This window comes from Saccopteryx bilineata, chromosome 7 (assembly GCF_036850765.1).
Source record: "Saccopteryx bilineata isolate mSacBil1 chromosome 7, mSacBil1_pri_phased_curated, whole genome shotgun sequence".
Classification (NCBI taxonomy): domain Eukaryota; kingdom Metazoa; phylum Chordata; class Mammalia; order Chiroptera; family Emballonuridae; genus Saccopteryx; species Saccopteryx bilineata.
Window position 1 is genome coordinate 23237770 of NC_089496.1, and position 19772 is coordinate 23257541.

A 19772-nucleotide genomic window follows, 5' to 3' on the forward strand; every position below is an offset into this window, starting at 1 on the left:
TACATATTACTTGGGCTCATGATCTCATATCTGGCATAAACATCTTCAACCAAACTTGTAGATTCATGAGAAAGATTTTTTCTTTATGCCCAGTTTTCCAAAGTTATTGAATAATGAGACTCAAAAGGAGAGACAAAATCTAATTAATGGGAAAACCTACTAGAAAATAAACTGGCATCAGTTCAAATAATTAATGCCACATAAAAGTTCAGATGCTGTTTTTAAGCTCTGAAACTGCCTCTTGTGTGTCTAATCAAAGCAGGAAGCAGGAATGATTATATTTTTAATGAAATGATGGTTAACTTATCAAGTTGTCAAATAAGTTTTTGCATAGTAGGTAAATGGTTATTGAATGGAATTCAAATTGTCTTTTTAAGAATTCAGTCTTGCCTGACCTGCGGTGGCACAGTGGATAAAGCGTCAACCTGGAACACTGAGGTTGCTGGTTCGAAGCCCTGGGCTTGCCTGGTCAAGGCACATTTGGGAGTTGATGCTTCCTGTTCTTCCCCTCTTCTCTCTCTCCTCTCTAAAATGAATAAATAAAATTAAAAAAAAAAAGAATTCAGTCTTTAAAAAGAACTTTGATTTCACCTTCATACATGTTGACTCTACTAAAAGGTCTCACGTTCTGTTGTACTCTAATATTTGATTAAATGAAGTTAATATTTCTTAGAAGGAGACCTAAGCATGCAGGATTATAAAGGAAAGATGATCAAGATACAACAGACTTGTAACTGAAGTGAAGGGAAGAGGATGGGTGTCAGTGGAAGTAAAGAAGACTTACCAGGTAGATTGACGGGAGATAAGGTGTGCAGGTGTGAAGAACAGGATGGACAAAAGGGCAAGTATATGAAATGAGCGTGCTCATAGAACTAGAAGGGAAGGCATTTTACCCGGCACAAGATTTTTTTGTAATATCATGCTGAACATGATTTACTTCGTGCAGTCCACTAGAATGCAGTTAGGAACTAGCATTCTCTCCAAAAGGGGGAGAGAAACACTGTTCTGTTGCAGGCCACACAGCTGCTTTGTTTGAATGGCTTTGTGCTTTATTTATTGTAACAATGGACAATAAAGGTCATAAGAATATGTGAGAGCCTCTGAGCTAAAAATAATGTTGATGCTGAAGGGAGGAGAGAGACCAGTACATGTAAACAACAATTAGACGTTTGGACTCGGTGATTAGCTTTATAGCAGCAATACCCTTTGTAAATGGCATTACCTACCTCTCCTGTGACCTTATTGGCCATGAGTATAGTAATTTCCTTCTGAAACTCCTGTTCTCTACCAATTATCTCAGAATTCTCTCCACTAACACCTTAATCAAACTATCATCTACCAAATGGGTTTTGATCTGGAGTGCAGTCTAATCAGGTCATTTTGCTGTTGTTTTTCTTTGCTCTATGGAATTGAAAACCAGTACTTTACCATCGCGGTAGCTGCTGGGCTGTGGTTGACACAAACTTAAGGGTTCCTGTGGCAAGATAGCCCCTCCTCCAGTGCTGGACTGATCAGCGGGCTGCTCCTAGTCTCAGCTCTTCCAGTTCATATGCAGAGCCACGCCGTTCCAGGGCTCAGTCGGCTCAAACCTTTTTGCCTCCTTCCCTCTCCAGGGATTTATGTATGCAGGTTGGGTAACTTTTCCTTTTAAAATTCAAAATATCTGATTTCTCCCCTGCCTTTAATATTCGAGCTAACCTCTTACCCCCACCCTTCTGAGTGTCTGCATTTAATCAGACTTGACTGGATGGACCACTTTCAATGATTCCAGAGTGATTTCCGGACATCTCTTTCAGTAAAGAAAACATGGCTTCCATGAGCACATAGAGCTAGAAAACAAAACAAAACAAATTTGATTACTGACATGCTTACCGGAAAAAATAAGTGTTTAATCATCTGTTTAGAACTCTCCCCAGACCCTAACTCTCTCCACTGGGAGGGACAGAGAGTTTATAGAATGTAAAATGTCAAATTTAGAATATTTGTTTTTTGTTTGTTTGTTTTTTCAGTGACAGAGGGATAGATAGGCACAGACAGGAACGGGGAGAGATGAGAAGCATCAATCATTAGTTTTTTGTTGCGACACCTTAATTCATTGATTGCTTTCTCATATGTGCCTTGACCGTGGGGGTACAGCAGACCGAGTAACCCCTTGCTCGAGCCAGCGACCTTGGGTCCAAGCTGGTGAGCTTTGCCCAAACCAGATGAGTCCTCGTTCAAGCTGGCAACCTCGGGGTCTCGAACCTGGGTCCTCCGCATCCCGGTGGCGCAGTGGTTGGAGCGTCAGACTGGGATGCGGAGGACCCAGGTTCGAGACCCCGAGGTCGCCAGCTTGAACGCGGACTCATCTGGTTTGGGCAAAGCTCACCAGCTTGGACCCAAGGTCGCTGGCTCGAGCAAAGGGTTACTCGGTCTGCTGAAAGCCCGTGGTCAAGGCACACTTGAGAAAGCAATCAATGAACAACTAAGGTGTCGCAACGAAAAACTGATGATTGATGCTTCTCATCTCTCTCTGACTCTCTCTGTGTAAAAAAAAAAAAAAAAAAAGATTGTAGATCTCAAATATAATAGAATAAATTTAGTGTAAGATGATGAAGAGCATAAGGTTTGTGTGAGGAGGCGAGAGAGTCTGGCCAGGTAGACGAGGGCCACATCATGAAGGGCTTTATATTTTTGCTAGAGCAATTTGACTATTTTGTAATCAGTAGTAGTCAGTGGAGAGCAGCTGAAAGATTTAAAGCAGATTTGTGTTTCAAAGAGATTACTATGTAGGCTGTATTGTGGAGGTTGGGAGCTGGGGAGATAGGTTGGTTTTATGTTTTAATGTCTAGGGAAGAGGTGTGAAGGACCCTAGCTAAAGCAGTAAAGTCAGAAATAGAAACAGGTATGAAAAAGAGGTAGAGTCAGTTGGACATGAGGAGTGAGAGAAGGAGAAGGGCATGTCCAAGCTCGTGCTCTTCCTGGATTAACTCTGTGTTACTGGACTACAGGGGTTTGGGTCACCCGCCACTGCAATAACCTATAAAAAGAGACTGAGTCTGAGAGGGGAAACAGGCGTCTTTAATCAGGATTACCAGCAACTAGAGGAGACTGGCAGCATATCCTAGCCCAAAGTCTGCCTTTCCAGTCTCAGTCGCAAGGGCTGATTATATACTTTTTCAGGTAAGGTTAGTACAATGGGGCGTATGCAATTAGTCATAAAGTAGGATAGCTAGTTCCCATTCCCAGCGTCGGAAGAGTCATCAAGCAGGGTGGCTGGTTCCCAGAATCATTTCTTCTCCATGACGTTCTGATCTAATTGCAGTCTTGATTGCTTCTTGGGGTCAGACATCTCCTCAGGAATATGGGAGTGCCCAGCTTCGGTAGTTCTCCTGCATTCCTGAATGGAGGGGTGCTAAAGACAATCAAGGAAATAGGTTACATATGGTGGACTAGCAATCACATATATGTATGTATGTATATGAATATGAATATGTATATTATTGACTGTATACTATATATATAGATAGCCTATCGTCTGAGTAGATATTATATCACTTACCAGGGCAGGGGCTAGAGAAAAGAGCAAGTTTGGAAGCAAGGATAAGTTTAGTTTTAGCTATGTCACATTGTATTTAGTTTTAACTTATCTGAAATAATCATGGGTAAAGAAAGATGTTGATATTTCAATATAATTTTCATGTTTTTTACTATGAGGAAGACTTTATAGCAATTATATTTATAACTGGCCTATTTCAGAAATTACTGTCTAAGGTAACCATTCTTCCTATAATTTTCTTTGATGCAATAGTTATTGTAAACGGAGAATAACATAATGGTTTTTTATTTTTAACTTTGGTTCTCCCTCACCCCAGTTTATTCAGACAACTTTAGAAAGACATCTGTTTTAAATCAGGTTTCATAAATAGACCTTTTGGAATACAGCTCCTTATTCTATAATCATGCTATTTAAAATGAAGCAGTTTTTGCCCTGGCCGGTTGGCTCAGTGGTAGAGCATCGGCCTGGTGTGCAGGAGTCCCAGGTTCGATTCCCAGCCAGGGCACACAGGAGAAGCGCCCATTTGCTTCTCCACCCCTCCCCCTCTCCTTCCTCTCTGTCTCTCTCTTCCCCTCCTGCAGCCGGGGCTCCATTGGAGCAAAGATGGCCCGGGTGCTGGGGATGGCTCCTCGGCCTCTGCCCCAGGCGCTAGAGTGACTCTGGTCGCAGCAGAGCGAAGCCCCAGAGGGGCAGAGCATCACCCCCTGGTGGGCAGAGCATCGCCCCTGGTGGGCGTGCCGGGTGGATCCCGGTCAGGCGCATGCGGGAGTCTGTCTGACTGTCTCTCCCCATTTCCAGCTTCAGAAAAATAAAAAAAATAAAAAAATGAAGCAGTTTAAAAATGTTGCCACAGATCCTAGCTCTATGATTACAATTGAGAGACAACCTGCAAAGAACACTTTGGAGTTTTTCCCCTGCAGTTGTACTCTAAATCGTTTGTTTTTGTGTTTGTGTTTAATATCCCAAAGTTGTGGGAGTAAGTGAAGCTTATGAGGATGCTGCCAACTGCCTCTGGTTGCTAACTAACTCCAAGCCTTGTGCTAACTGCAAGTCTCCAATACAGAAGAACGAGGGATGCAATCACATGCAGTGTGCCAAGGTAAGAAACTAAAGAGAGTTCTGAATGTGTTGCAGTTGGAATCTGTATTTGATTGGTAATCCAAAGGAGTGTTGTAAACATAAAAATGGGGGGGGGGTTCAGATGGATTCTAGGATACTGCATTCTACATTCTTTGATGAATAGTTTAAGTGTTGATTTATATTACTAGATTTTGCACTTGTAGTGAATGTTAAAAATAAGAGTAAAGGATTCAGTGGTATTTGGCCAGAAGATCAGAAATGCCTGAGTCCTTCCCTGCCAGTCACCTTCCCCGGATAGGATCCTGAGAGTTTTGTGTACATATACATGATGGTATTAAGTGGTAGAGTGCTACTGTATATGGTTCTCTTGCAAAGCTGCTTTTGGAACACACAGCTTAGACTCAATGCCCAAGCCAGGCTCCAGGCAATCTCCATAGGTCCAAATCTAAATCTTGGTGTCTGTATATAGATGTGTGTATAATAAAGGTACCCAGAACATTGAGCAGACTTTAGATCTGCTGATGAAACTGTCAAGCAAGTAATTTATTACTATATTGAAATTGAAAATGCCAATAAAGACCTACTTCACTGAAAAATAATTAATATAAAAAATTACTGTTAGAAGGCTAACCTCCTGACTTAGTTGCATAGAAAGGAACTACTATATTTAAAACTAATACTCTGGAATTTGGCTAATAATATTTTATTAATCCATGCCTACACTTGTGAACATTTTTTAAATTGTAATCATAGTTTGGTTTTTTTTTCATTGGAATTACCATGTATGTAAAAAATATTTTAAATTATTGAGAGAATGACAATGTAATTTTTTATAATTTAGGATATGAAAGGAATCCAAATAATTAAGAAGATTCTAGTAAAATATATCAATATTTTCTAAGTATTACTTGATTTTTAACCTTGAAACTAATGATCATTATTATTATTATGCTTTTAAAAATAATGGCAGTTACCCAATGATTTCTAGATGCCTATACTACCATGAAATTAACATAAATGAGTTAGTTAGCTTAATGGAGACAGTAATAATAATTTCCTAAGAGGCAAGAAGAAAAACCTAATTAGTACAGCCTCTGAGCAACATGCTTTAAAGTGCTAATTAGTTCAGCTGATTAGGCCAACATCATTTCATTTATTTTGTGGTCTTCTCTCCAATATCCATATTAGTTTTTTCTTGGAAATTTTGATGTAAACTACATAGATATGTAAAGAAATGCAGGTTGGCTATAAAAATCAGTGGTTGGGCTACTAAAAAAGGGGCAGGAAGGATCCAGGATTACCTTTATCTTTTATAGCACATACCAGTAGTAAGTACTTGATAAATATATATTTATTGAGTGAACATTCTCACAAATTAATCAGACTGATGCTATCAGGAAGTTTATCTAAACAGATCTGCTTAAGCTCCTGTTGCATTTAAAAGGAACTTTTACTGCCCTGGCTGCTAGAGCATCGTCCCAGAGTGCCAAGGTCGCTGGCTCAATCCTAAGAGCACTGGCTCAACTCTGAGGTCATCGGTTCAAGCCCCAATCAGGGCACATATGAGAAGTAATCAATGGCACAACTAAGTGTAATGAGTTGATACTTCTCTCTTTCTCTCTCCCTCTCTCTCTCTCTCTCTTTTACCCTCCCCCTCACTCCTTATCTTCCTTACCTCTCTCACAAAAAAGAAACATTTACTTACATACTATGTACATGTAGTAGTCTTATTTAATATACCATCTCTAAAGTATTTGCATTGAACCAAAAAAAAGACAAGTAATTTTCTTTACTTTTCTTTAAATTTTAGTATAGTTGACATACATATATTAGTGTCACATGCATAACATAGTGATTCAACATTTCTATACCTGCCTTACAATGTGATCACACTAAATCTAGTAATCATCTGCCCCTTTACAAATTTTATCAATATTATTGACTGTATTCTCTTTGAGAAGTACTTCTTATGATGTAGAGGACATCTATAAAGTAATGGGCTTTCTACAGAAAAATTTTATATTTTTGGAATTAAAAAAAAAACATAAAGATGGAACAACAAGCAGTTTATGTGTAATTGAATTTATGCTCTAACACAATGACTAAATCATAATATACTTTTTGTAATGCCTCAGTGTTTATTATGATTCTGTAGAGTTGTTACTTTCTGAAATCAAATTGTTAAACCTTTTCTTTTTAATGACTAATTTGTCCCCAAAATAAGTTCATTATTTTAAAAACACTCCATATTCTATTCATTCCCCTTTATAGCATTTTCATGAGACCATTTAATTTGCATTCTTAGACATTTACTTTTAATACACAAATTTATTGAATTCATTGGGTTGTATTTGTTAATTAAATAGGTTTAAAATGTACAATTCTATAACCCATCATCTATATATGGTACTGTGTGGTCGCCCCCATAGTCCAGTCTCCGTCCAGCACCGTTTGCCCCCTCCTCCCTCCTCTCCCTCTTCCTTAGCCTCTTTCCCTCTGACAGTCACCACACTGTTGTCCTGTCTGGGAGGGTTTGTTGTGTTGTTGGTTTGGTTGGTTGGTTTTTTTCTTCTTCTTCTTTTTCTTATTTGCTTAATCCCTTCACATATTTCACACATTTTAAATCACTCAGTAGTAATTTTCTTCATTTAACTGTATAAACTGTCCTGCAACTAAATAATAAAGATTATTCAAATTCCATATTCTTTTTATCATAGAATATAGAATTTGGCTGTTTTATAGAAAAAGTCTTAAACTGCAGCAAAGGGTACTGGATCCAGTCAGGCACAGGGTTTGCTTATTGCCAGGCAGCGAAAGAATGTCAGACCCTTGAAACAAGCACCCAGTTTCTTGTGTCAGCGTGTGTTTGTATAGGGGCAGATGAGTGCAGAGACTTGAATTCAGCTTTCTGGTCATGACATACCACATAGAGAAAAAATGAGTAAAGACAGAGAAGACAGCGTAATTAGTAGGGAATATTCGATTGCTATATTCAGACTCCAGACTGTGCCCCTGGAGCTTTCACAAAATACTTGATCATTGATCATCAAAGCAAATTTCAATAATTTTTTTAGAAAATAATAATATAAACAACTTCTAGTCATAATAGAAATATAGAAATAATAATAAAGTTACAAAAGGGCTTTTCATTTAGAAATTTCAAATCTCTCCAACAACTCTAGAGAAAAAAAGGAAATTAAAGAATTTCTAGGAAACTAGGATAATGAAAATACTCTTATATCAAATCCTGAGGGCTATATCTAAGGCAATGCTCAGAAATGTATATAGCCTTACTCACTTAAAACAATATAATATAAGGAGTAAATAAAGGATATGACTTGAAAGTAGAAAAACAGAATAAATGTGAGAAAACCAGAAGGAAAGATTTAAAGATAAAAACAAATGAGTGAATTAAAAATTGAAAAACAGGCCCTGGCCGGTTGGCTCAGCGGTAGAGCGTCGGCCTGGCGTGGGGGGGACCTGGGTTCGATTCCCGGCCAGGGCACATAGGAGAAGTGCCCATTTGCTTCTCCACCCCCGCCCCCTCCTTCCTCTCTGTCTCTCTCTTCCCCTCCCGCAGCCAAGGCTCCACTGGAGCAAAGATGGCCCAGGCGCTGGGGATGGCTCCTTGGCCTCTGCCCCAGGCGCTAGAGTGGCTCTGGTCGCGGCAGAGCATCGCCCCCTGGTGGGCGTGCCGGGTGGATCCCGGTCGGGCGCATGCAGGAGTCTGTCTGACTGTCTCTCCCCGTTTCCAGCTTAAGAAAAAAAAAAAAAAATTGAAAAACAGCCTGACAAGGCGGTGGCGCAGTGGATAGAGCGTGGGACTGGGATGCGGAGAACCCGGGTTTGAGACCCGGAGGTCACCAGCTTGAGCGCAGGCTCATCTGGTTTGAGCAAAAAGCTCACCAGCTTGGACCCAAGGTCGCTAGCTTGAGCAAGGGGTTACTCGGTGTGCTGAAGGCCTGCGGTCAAGGCACATATGAGAAAGCAATCAATGAACAACTAAGGTGTTGCAACGCACAACAAAAAACTAATGATTGATGCTTCTCATCTCTTTGTTCCTGTCTGTCTGTCCCTTTCTATTCCTCTCTCTGACTTTCTCTCTGTCTCTGTAAAAGAAAAAAAAGTTTAAAAAATATAATTGAAAAACCATACAACTAATAAATTCAAAAAATTGGTTTCCGAAGAAAAAAAGATAAACCACTAAGCTTACATAAGAAAAGGGGAGTGAAGGAGTTCAGATACACAATATACAAAATAAGGGCAATTACCAATAAACAAAGCAAACTAAAATAATAAGAGATAGCTTGCCTCAACTCTTACAGGTAAATTTGAACTTGGGTTTGAAATGGATTGATTTTGTAAGAAAATATAATATAATAAATCTGACCCTAAAAGAGATATCCAAACCTATTGTCATAGAAGAAAATATTTCAGTGATCTACCTCCTTTGAATATGTAGGTCCTGAGAGTTTCACAGTAGAATTTCATCAAACCTTTAAAGAACAGGTAATTCCAATATGATTTAAACTGTTTCTGAGAGTTAAAATAAGGAATCTTTCAAATTATTCTAAGAAGATTAGAACCCTGATACCAGCATTTTACAAGATTTTTTAAAATTTTTATTTAGAAAATTAAATTTAATGGGGTGACATTGATCAATAAGAGTACATAGGTTTCAGGTGGACATTTCTTTTTCTTTTTTAACTTTTCTTTAAGACTTTATTTATTCATTAGAGAGGAGAGAGAGAGAGAGAGAAAGAAGGGGGGAGGAGCAGGAAACATCAAGGCCCATATGTGCCTTGACCAGGCAAGCCTAGGCTTTCGAACTGGCAACCTCAGCAATCCAGATCGACGTTTATCCACTGCGCCACCACAGCATTTCTATAGCATTTGAACTGTTGATTGTATTATGTGCCCATCACCCAAAGTCAGATTTTCCATCACCATATATTTGTCCCTCTTTAATCATTTTCCCCCAAACTCCACACCTCTTTTTAGCTATGCCCATGAGTCTCATTTTTATGACTTCACAGGATTATTAAAATTAAAACTGTAGGTCAATCTTACTTTTAAATGTGTAAGTCCTATTAAGATATTAGATGGGGGAAACCCACAGGTATTTGCAAATATCCAGCAAGTACATTAACAGTAATCAACTGACAATTATATATCAATAAAAAAATTTTAATTAAAAAATTGAATAAATGACAATGTGGGTTTTACTGTAGGAATACAAGAATGGTTTGGTTTTAAAACCATTGCGCTATTGCGCTACCTCGTCTTATCAGTAAATCCATGGAGAAAAAGTATATGTAATTTCTGTAGATGCCAAAAACTCATTTGACAAAAAACAATCAAAAACCATTCTTTATAAGACACTCAAAGAAATAGAAATAGACAAAATCTTCCTTGGTATTACAAAAGGAAACCTGTCTCAGACCGAGAGTTAGCATGGTATTTGATGGGGTGGCTGGAGGTGTTCTGACTGAAATCAAGGGAAGATCAGCGTGTGCTGCCTCACAAATGTTACTGATGTTGGACTGGAAATACCAGTCAGTATCCTGAGACCATGGAAAGGAATTGGTGATGTGAAGAATTGAAACAAGGTGATAAACTTATCATTTTTTACAGACAGCATGATTGCATATCTAAAAAACTCATAAACAATGAAAATTTAACTAACATTACAAAATTAATATGCAGAAAGTACTATCTTTCATGTGTGCCAAAAGCATCCAGTTAGAATATATATTGAAAGAAAAGACCTCATTTATCTAGAAAAAAGTTAGGTAATGTATATGAATTAAATGAAATATGAAGAAAATTTTAGACCTTGTGGTGGCGCAGTGGATAAAGCCTCGACCTGGAACGCTGAGGTCGCCAGTTCAAAACCCTGGGCTTGCCTGGTCAAGGCACATATGTGAGTTGATGTTTCCTGCTCCTCCCCCCCCCCTCGCTCTCTCTCTTCTCTAAAATGAATAAAGTCTTAAAAAAAAGGATTTTTTTTTTTTTTGACAGAGAGAGGGACGGATAGGAACAGACAGACAGGAAGGGAGAAAGATGAGAAGCATCAATTTTTCTTTGCAGCTCCTTAGTTGTTCATTGATTACTTTCTCATATGTGCCTTGACTTGGGACTAGAGCAGAGCAAGTAACCCCTTGCTTAAGCCAGTGACCTTGGGTTCCAGCCAGCAACCTTTATGCTCAAGCCAGTGATCCCATGCACAAGCTGGATGAGCTCCTGCTCAAGCTGGCTACCTCGGGGTTTTGAACCTGGATCCTCTGTGTCCCAGTCCAATGCTCTATCCACTGCACCACCGCCTGGTGAGGCAAAAAAGGGGGGGAAATTTTAAGATCTCTATCTATAGGACATAAAAGATGACAAATGAAAAGAGCAAAGTTCTGGAACAGAAAGAGTCCAACAAAAATACCAACAGGGTTGGGTGTTTTCCCCTCTGCATCTAGATCTGTTCATTCAAAAGTTCACGTATTAATAGAAAAACAAAGTTAAGCCCTGGCAGGGTAGCTCATTTGGTTGGAGCATTGTCCCAAAGCACAGAGGTTGCCGATTTTATCCCCGGTCAGGGCACATGCGGCAACAGATCAATGTTCCTGTCTCTCTCTCTTCCTGCCTTTTTTGTTAAAATCAATAAATAAAATTTAAAAAAAAAACAAAACAAAACAGAAAAACAAAGTGAAAATAGCTAGGAAAACCGAAAAAGAACAGTGAGGAGGAAACAGCCTTGTCAAACAGCCTTGTCAAATAGTAAACCACCTCCCACCAGTGGATAAACCTGAATGTCCAATGAATGGTAGTGAGACAACTGGACAGCTGTGTGGAAAAAAATGAAGCTGAATTCACACTGTATACTGTATACCCAGATAAAAATATATACAACTCAAAGATTTACTTTTTTTTTTTTTTTTTGGTATTTTTCTGAAGCTGGAAACGGGGAGAGACAGTCAGACAGACTCCTGCATGCGCCCGACCGGGATCCACCCGGCACGCCCACCAGGGGGCGATGCTCTGCTCCTCCGGGGCGTCGCTCTGCCGCAACCAGAGCTACTCTAGCGCCTGGAGCAGAGGCCAAGGAGCCATCCCCAGCGCCCGGGCCATCTTTGCTCCAATGGAGCCTTGGCTGCAGGAGGGGAAGAGAGAGACCGAGAGGAAGGGGGGGGGGGGGGGTGGAGAAGCAAATGGGCGCTTCTCCTATGTGCCCTGGCCGGGAATCGAACCCGGGTCCCCCGCACGCCAGGGTGATGCTCTACCGCTGAGCAAACCGGCCAGGGCCAAGATTTACATTTTTAAAAAATAGCCTATTAAAATACTAGAAACAAAAACAGCCTTGGAGTGAAAAGATCTTTCTAAGCATAAAAAAGGGAGGGGAGGTGCATTTTCATACTGGAATGCTCATTTTTCGGCATTGTCTAAGAATTATGGTAATTGAGAAACTGAAAATTTCTAAAAAATAAAAAACAGGTTTTATGTCAACTGTCCAACTAAGAGCCTTTTAAACTTGTTCCCAGTTTCAAAAACAATTTGTCAAAGTTACCAGATGTTTTCAAGTACACTGGTGGAGCTTTATCGACCTAATGAATAAGATTAACATGCCCTTAAAATGAAACATTTGTTGGTGTTCATTTTTATTATTTGGAAAGACTATCCTGTTGGTATTTTTAAAGATTCCTTTAGATCAGTGGTAATCAACCTGATCCCTACCGCCCACTAGTGAGCGTTCCAGCTTTCATGGTGGGCAGTAGCGGAGCCACCAAAGTATAAATAAAAAGATATATTTAACTATAGTAAGTTGTTTTATAAAGATTTATTCTGTCAAACTTAGCGAAAATCCGACATAAAGTACTTGGTAAGTAATTATTATTATTATATGCTTTAACTTGCTGTAACTCTGCTTTATGAATTTTATAAAGTAAAATAACTTCCCTACTTTATAAATCACCATTCGGTGGAACCGGTGGGCAGTTAGAAAATTTTATTACTAACAGAGATACAAAAGTGGGCTGTAGGTATAAAAAGGTTGACTACCCCTACTTTAGATTATTCATAATACTGTGACTTTCATTTAATTTATTTGTATAAGCAATAATTTTAAACTAACCCCACATCTTTCCATCATGCACGTAAGATCTCTAGAAGAAACATGAAAAAGAGGGTGGGTCTTTAAGATTTGTTCCTGGTCACGTGGGCAGGATTGTTTTATCTGTACAGATTGGTAGACTAGAAATCAGAAAATAACTCTCATATTAACATGGACAGATGTTTGCATATATGTTTTCTTTTGAAGTGCAAGTATGACTTCTGCTGGATTTGCCTAGAAGAATGGAAAAAGCATAGTTCTTCCACGGGTGGTTATTACAGATGTACTCGCTATGAAGTCATTCAGCATGTGGAGGAGCAATCCAAGGAAATGACTGTGGAGGTAAAGCCGGCACCTCTGGCTGAGCATGTGACAGCATTGGAAGTGTTTGCATTTCTTCTCCCATCTTCATCATAATGAGACATTAAATTGAACATACTTTAAGTCAGAGGTCTTAAATTCGCGGCCCACGGGCCGCATGCGGCCCGCCGAACAATTTTTTGCGGTCTGCAGACTAATCCACGAACTACAGTTTCTGGTCGTTTTGTGACACTGAAAAGTGTTGTGTAACAGTTGCCTTTTGTAGACCTAGTGCGGCCCGCCGAACGGCTGTGATCTTGCTCTGCGGCCCACATGCTGAGTTGAGTTTGAGACCCCTGCTTTAAGTGGTCTTTAAACAAAATAGCTCTATAAACTTGAGAGCTTTTTTAAAAAGTGTATTTTTTTATGTTGAAGATAAGAAAAGTCTTTTTTTTTTTTGTATTTTTCCGAAGTTGGAAACAGGTAGGCAGTCAGACAGACTCCTGCATGTGCCTGACCGGGATCCACCCGGTATGCCCACCAGGGGGCGATGCTCTGCCCATCTGGGGCGTGGCTCTGTTGCAACCAGAGCCATTCTAGTGCCTGAGGCAGAGGCCATGGAGCCATCCTCAGTGCCTGGGCCAACTTTGCTCCAATGGAGCCTCAGCTGCGGGAGGGGAAGAGAGAGACAGAGAGGAAGGAGAGGGGGAGGGGTGGAGAAGCAGATGGGCGCTTCTCCTGTGTGGCCTGGCTAGGAATTGAACCCGGGGCTCCTGCATGCCAGGCTGACGCTCTACCACTGAGCCAACCGGCCAGGGCCAGATAAGAAAAGTTTTATGAATCCCAGCGTTCCTCTAGAACAGGGGTAGTCAACCTTTTTATACCTACCGCCCACTTTTGTATCTCTGTTAGTAGTAAAATTTTCTAACCACCCACCGGTTCTATAGTAATGGTGATTTATAAAGTAGGGAAGTTACTCTACTTTATAAAATTTATAAAGCAGAGTTACAACAAGCTAAAGCATATAATAATAATTACTTACCAAGTACTTTATGTCGGATTTTCACTGTTCGGCAGAATAAATCTTTATAAAACAACTTCCTATAGTTAAATTTATATTTTTATTTATACTTCGGTTGCTTTGTTACCACCCACCTCATGAAAGCTGGAACGCCCACTAGTGGGCGGTAGGGACCAGGTTGACTACCACTGCTCTAGAATGACTTAAAAACAATTTTTTATTAAAGTATGGTTGATGTACAATATTGTGTTAGTTTCAGGTGTCTGGCATAGTGATTTGACATGTATATATCTTATGAGTGATCACCACAATAAATCTGGTAACCATTGTCACCATATAAAGTTATGATATTATTGACTATATTTTCTGTGTTGTATATTACATCCCCATGACAAAAACAATTTTAACATACTATCAACAATACAGTATTATGTTATAGCCTATAATAAATATCTTAGTGGGCTTGGCTGCCATAACAAAATAGTATAGACTGGGTGACTTAAACACAGAAATTTATTTCTCACAGTTTTGGAGACTAGAAAGTACAAGATCAAGATTCTTGTTTCTGGTGGTGACTCTTCCGGGCTTGCCGACAGCTCTCCCTTTGCTCTGTCCTCACATGGTGGAGAGAGAGCTCCAGTGTCTCTTTCTCTTCTTATAAGGGCCCCAGCTCTATGTGATTAGACCCCATCCCAATAACCTTTATCAGCTCACAGGCCCTCTCTCCAAATACAGTCACACTGGGTGTTAGGGCATCCACCTGAATTGGGGGGGGGCGGGTAAAGTTTATTTCATAGCAATAAGCAATGTAACAAAACATTGAAGATACGACAGACATAGCGTTTGAGAGACTTCTTTGCCTTACACTCTAGGATTATGGCTTTGATGGCTTGTCAAGAGAATACAAATGCAGGACTTTGTTTTATTTATAAAAGTCATTTATGGCCTGACCTCTGGTGGCATAGTGGATAAAGCGTCGACCTGGGAACACTGAGGTTGCTGGTTCAAAACCCTGCACTTGTCTGGTCAAGGCTTATATGGGAGTTGATGCTTCCTGCTCCCCCCCCCCTCTTTCCCTCCTCTCTAAAATGAATAAATTAAAATAAATTAAATAAATAAATAAATAAATAAAAGTCATTTATGGATTTTGTTTCCTAGGCTGAGAAAAAACACAAACGGTTTCAGGAACTTGACAGATTTATGCACTACTACACAAGATTTAAAAACCACGAGCATAGCTATCAGGTATGTCCCAAATAATTTCAAAAGCACTGAATTACACTGCTGTAAATAAAGAGAATGATATAAATTATTTCTGTTTCTTTAGTTAGAACAACGCCTTCTTAAAACAGCCAAAGAAAAGATGGAGCAATTGAGTAGAGCTCTCAAAGAAAGTAAGTTATAAGTGGCATGTGTGGTAATTAATGTAAAAGAGCCTTCAATGCTTATTAAATCGGTCACTTCATGGATAGGAAGTTAAGGCCCTTAAAGGAATACATCATCTCCATTAGCTCATTCTGGTGCTGTTTGCAATTCTCCAAAGCCCAGAGTGCAGCTTAGCTTTTGAAGCCTCTGGGATTTAGATTTTCCACCCTGTTTACCTTACCTCCTCTTGTGCAGCCCACAATGTTAGCAGATAAGCACAAATCATGGTTTTGTTTGCTCTGCGCTGCTGATGCTCTGTGATGTCGGGAAAAGTGGATGGGCCTAGACATCATCCCTGACCTAGTCAAAAAGAGCAAGGTTTGCATGCCACCCAGTTGCTGCGTCACTAAATTCTCAGAGACTTTAGAAAATTCAACAGAGTGCATATGAAATGGAAATCAAGGGTGGTTTGGGGAGAAATCATCTCACTGGTAAATAATGGACATTAGAGTTAAGAAGCACAGACCTGAGATAGAGTAAACTTAAGGATCCTAAAATGGAAATTCAAGAATAATATTCACAAAAATGAGTTCAGTACCTGAAACCTGTATGGTTTTATGAACCAATGTTATCTCAATAAATTCAATTTTTAAAAAAAGCTGAAAAAGAATGGATCGAGTACTGGTTCATCATTAGAATATAATATCTCACAATGACCAGAGTATAGATTCTAGCTTGTTCGCTTTAGTCATGTTTTAAAAATAATCAGAGTTTATATATAAAAGATATTACATGAAGCCCAAAAAGTAAAAAACAAAAAAATAAAAGCAACAAAAGATATTAAGCCTAAAAATGTAATCAATTATACAAGTGTTTTCTCCGGTTTATAAAAGTATCGTATTTCTCCATGTACAAGACGCACCCTCTTTCGAAAAATTTGGGGTCTACAAACTGAGTTCGTCTTATACAGTGGTTGTGGCATTTCAAATGCCACAGATGAACTGAGAACGAGGCAAGATATGAAAAAAGTCATTCATCATCAGACACAGATGAGGACAAGCTAACGGATGACAGTGATGAGGAGTTGTATGAATTTTACGATGAATAACACTTGAGTTCAATAACTTTATGTAATACTTTTTTTTCTTTTTTTCAAATTTGGGCCCCAGAATTACGGTGCGTCTTATACATGGGGAAATATGGTAACGGATGCTAACATCCTTTTTATGAGGATAATTCCCTAATTAAGACAAACCATGTGTGTCAACAGCAGCTTAGTCTCCTTAGTAATTATTAGCTCTTAGACTTCAGTAATGCCGTAGCTATATCACATTAGTATCAGCCTCTTGAAGTACTGTCCATGGTAAAAACTAAATAGAAAAAACCCTCACGGGCTCTCCCCGTGACTCAGGGGGTTTTGTCTGTCCATCACTGATGTATTCCTAATGTTTAGAACAGTGCTTAACACACAGTAAACATTCAGTAACTACCCGTAGCTGTGAATTCCTGTTTCTGTTCAGTCTCTCTGGGTTCTAGACAGCAGAGTCAGCTATGGAAGAGAAAGATACAAGGATTGGAGAGGAAGAAACAAAACTTCACACACTTCTCACTTATTATAAAGAGGAAGGATGTTTGCTTTGTTTTGTTTTTTTTACATCTTAGTTCAGATACCTACACTGGTATTTTGGAGTGGCCTGTATTTCCATGTGTGTACATACCCATGTAATTTCTCTCTACATACGTACAAATAATCTTATTTACAAAAGTACATATGAATTTAGACTCGACTGCTTAATTTTGATTTATTTGTAGTCTCAGACATTAAGGCCGTGAAGCATGGGACCTTTGAGTTGACCTAAAGCTGGATTGTTTGCCAGCAGGTGAGAACAGAACCCAGGGTTGGTGCATGGATTCCGTCCTAACTGCCACCAGTGCTCCTGGGCCACTGCAGTGTGTGTTTCATGTGTAATGCACACGGGTCACTCATGGGTGCTGTATGTAGGTTTAGTCTAGTTCAAACAAATACTGTTACACCGCTTCTTTAAGCTGTTTCTTACTGGGATCCTTGTCCTTTTTTTTTTAAGAATATGTAGTTGTGTAATTAATTTTATAATAGTGTATTTGCAAAAAAAAATTTCACCCTGCCTGGTTTACTTTACAGCTGAAGGAGGCTGTCCAGATACCACTTTCATTGAAGACGCAGTTCACGTGCTCTTAAAAACCCGGCGCATTCTCAAGTGTTCTTATCCCTATGGTTTCTTCTTAGAACCTAAAAGCACAAAGAAAGAAATTTTTGAACTCATGCAAGTAAGATATCCTTTTTAAATTAAATGTAAATGCAGTTATTATGAAAAACAGATTTTCTCTTTCAACCACTTAAGTTTTATCTTATTTGTTGTGGCTAGTAAATGATTTTGTTTTCATTTTTAGAATAGTTTTTAAATAAAGAAAAGTTTACCAGTAATAAACTAAAATTTTGTGGGCAAACGAGTATGTTAGGCTTGCTGGCTTGTGCTCTGCCTGACTGGTGCATGAGCACGGGGCAGCACCACGTGTGTGTGGTCTGTTTGAGGCTGCAGGTGCTTGCCCTCAGGGAGGCAGGGTGTAGATTGCGGATTGCCTGCCTCCATTGGGAGGGCCCGTGTTTGCTGTTGTTTGCCTGAGAAGGAGTGTTGTTGTCACACACACACCCCGCCCCCCATGACCGGGGCTTGTTTGCTCTTCCGCCATTACAAGACTTTAATAAACGAAATGGCTCCACAGTTCCTTCACCATCGGCCAGATCCAGTGAGAACCTTCATGGCCACGGCCACTGACCTAATATATTTTCTTTGTTTAAATGGTCACTCTACAGATCTGAATGAGTTCTGAGCTATACAGAGATTTCCTACCGCGTTTATTTCTTTGTTTTAAACTATTTGAGGTTGAAATCTGGCCTCATCCTAATTACATAATTAAGAATTTTATCTTTAAAAAAAATTACATACTAAGTGGGAAAGTTAGCATTTAGCAGTTTATCTTTTTTTTTTTTTTTTGTATTTTTCTGAAGCTGGAAACGGGGAGAGACAGACAGACTCCCGCATGCGCCCCACCGGGATCCACCCGGCACGCCCACCAGGGGGCGATGCTCTGCCCCTCCGGGGCGTCGCTCTGCCGCGACCAGAGCCACTCTAGCGCCTGGGGCAGTGGCCAAGGAGCCATCCACAGCGCCCGGGTCATCTTTGCTCCAATGGAGCCTCGGCTGCGGGAGGGGAAGAGAGAGACAGAGGAAGGAGAGGGGGAGGGGTGGAGAAGCAGATGGGCGCTTCTCCTGTGTGCCCTGGCCGGGAATCGAACCCGGGACCTCTGCATGCCAGGCCGACGCTCTACCACTGAGCCAACCGGCCAGGGCACTAGCAGTTTATCTTAACTAAAAAGTTACGTTGCTTAAAATACAAAAACACCTAAGTCAGCTGACAGCTGTGACTTCACATTCGTCTTTGTTTTTGAAGCCACCAAACTTCCTCCCCATTCTACAATTTTCCTGTCATCCTTTTGTAACACCGTCTGCTAATGTATGTCCCATATTTCTTCACTTCTCGGTATTCTTTTTCTCCACGAAGCCTTCCACACCGAACCCCAATCATAGGGGCCTTGCCTTGCCTCAGATTCCCTCAGTATTTGCATGTAGTCTGCACCGCGGGTCACGCGTTTGCATGTCCAGTGACTTGACTTGAAACTCACGAGGGTTTTTTTTCATATAAACAAATAATAAATACCTCATGCACAGCTGGTGTTCTCACTACTTCTTTGTGATCTATACCAATTGCATTGCTATAAACGCTTATCAAATGAGGGCTATTTTCTTGTCATGTGCAAATAGAAAAATGTTAAATAAAAGTTACTGGTAATTCAAAGTTTGGATTAATTTCTGACTTAAAAAGAGTTAGCTTTTACAGAGAAACCAGATAAACACTGGATTTGCTGTTGACTAATCCACTCAGCCAGTTATTTTTTTCCTCTTCTTACCTTAGACAGACCTAGAAATGGTTACTGAAGACCTTGCCCAAAAAGTCAATAGGCCTTACCTTCGCACGCCGCGCCACAAGATCATCAAGGCGGCGTGTCTCGTGCAGCAGAAGAGGCAGGAGTTCCTGGCGTCCGTGGCTCGGGGCGTGGCTCCTGCAGACTCCCCGGAAGCTCCGAGGCGCAGGTACGAGAGGTGCTCACTGTGGGGCTCATGCTGGCTCCAGATGCCGCCAGGCTTGTTTTTACCCAACTAGGATTTATACAACATGACTGATAAAAGCATAGTAGCTTCTTTTTGGTGATTTTCCCCCAAGTATTGTTTGTTTTTTCTCATTTTTTGTTTGGCACTTTGTAGTTTCTCA

At 40.1% G+C, this 19772-nt stretch overlaps 1 protein-coding gene across 5 annotated transcripts in view; it reads left to right on the forward strand.

Moving 5' to 3' along the window:
- ANKIB1 (ankyrin repeat and IBR domain containing 1) overlaps positions 1-19772 on the forward strand; it is a 183382-nt gene that overhangs the window by 153338 nt on the left and 10272 nt on the right. For all 5 annotated transcript variants that reach the window (XM_066239793.1, XM_066239797.1, XM_066239794.1 and 2 more), the window contains 6 exons: positions 4507-4637; positions 12924-13058; positions 15196-15282; positions 15365-15431; positions 17564-17709; positions 19416-19594. In XM_066239793.1, coding sequence (XP_066095890.1) covers positions 4507-4637; positions 12924-13058; positions 15196-15282; positions 15365-15431; positions 17564-17709; positions 19416-19594 — 745 coding nt within the window. The remainder of the gene's footprint in view (positions 1-4506; positions 4638-12923; positions 13059-15195; positions 15283-15364; positions 15432-17563; positions 17710-19415; positions 19595-19772) is intronic.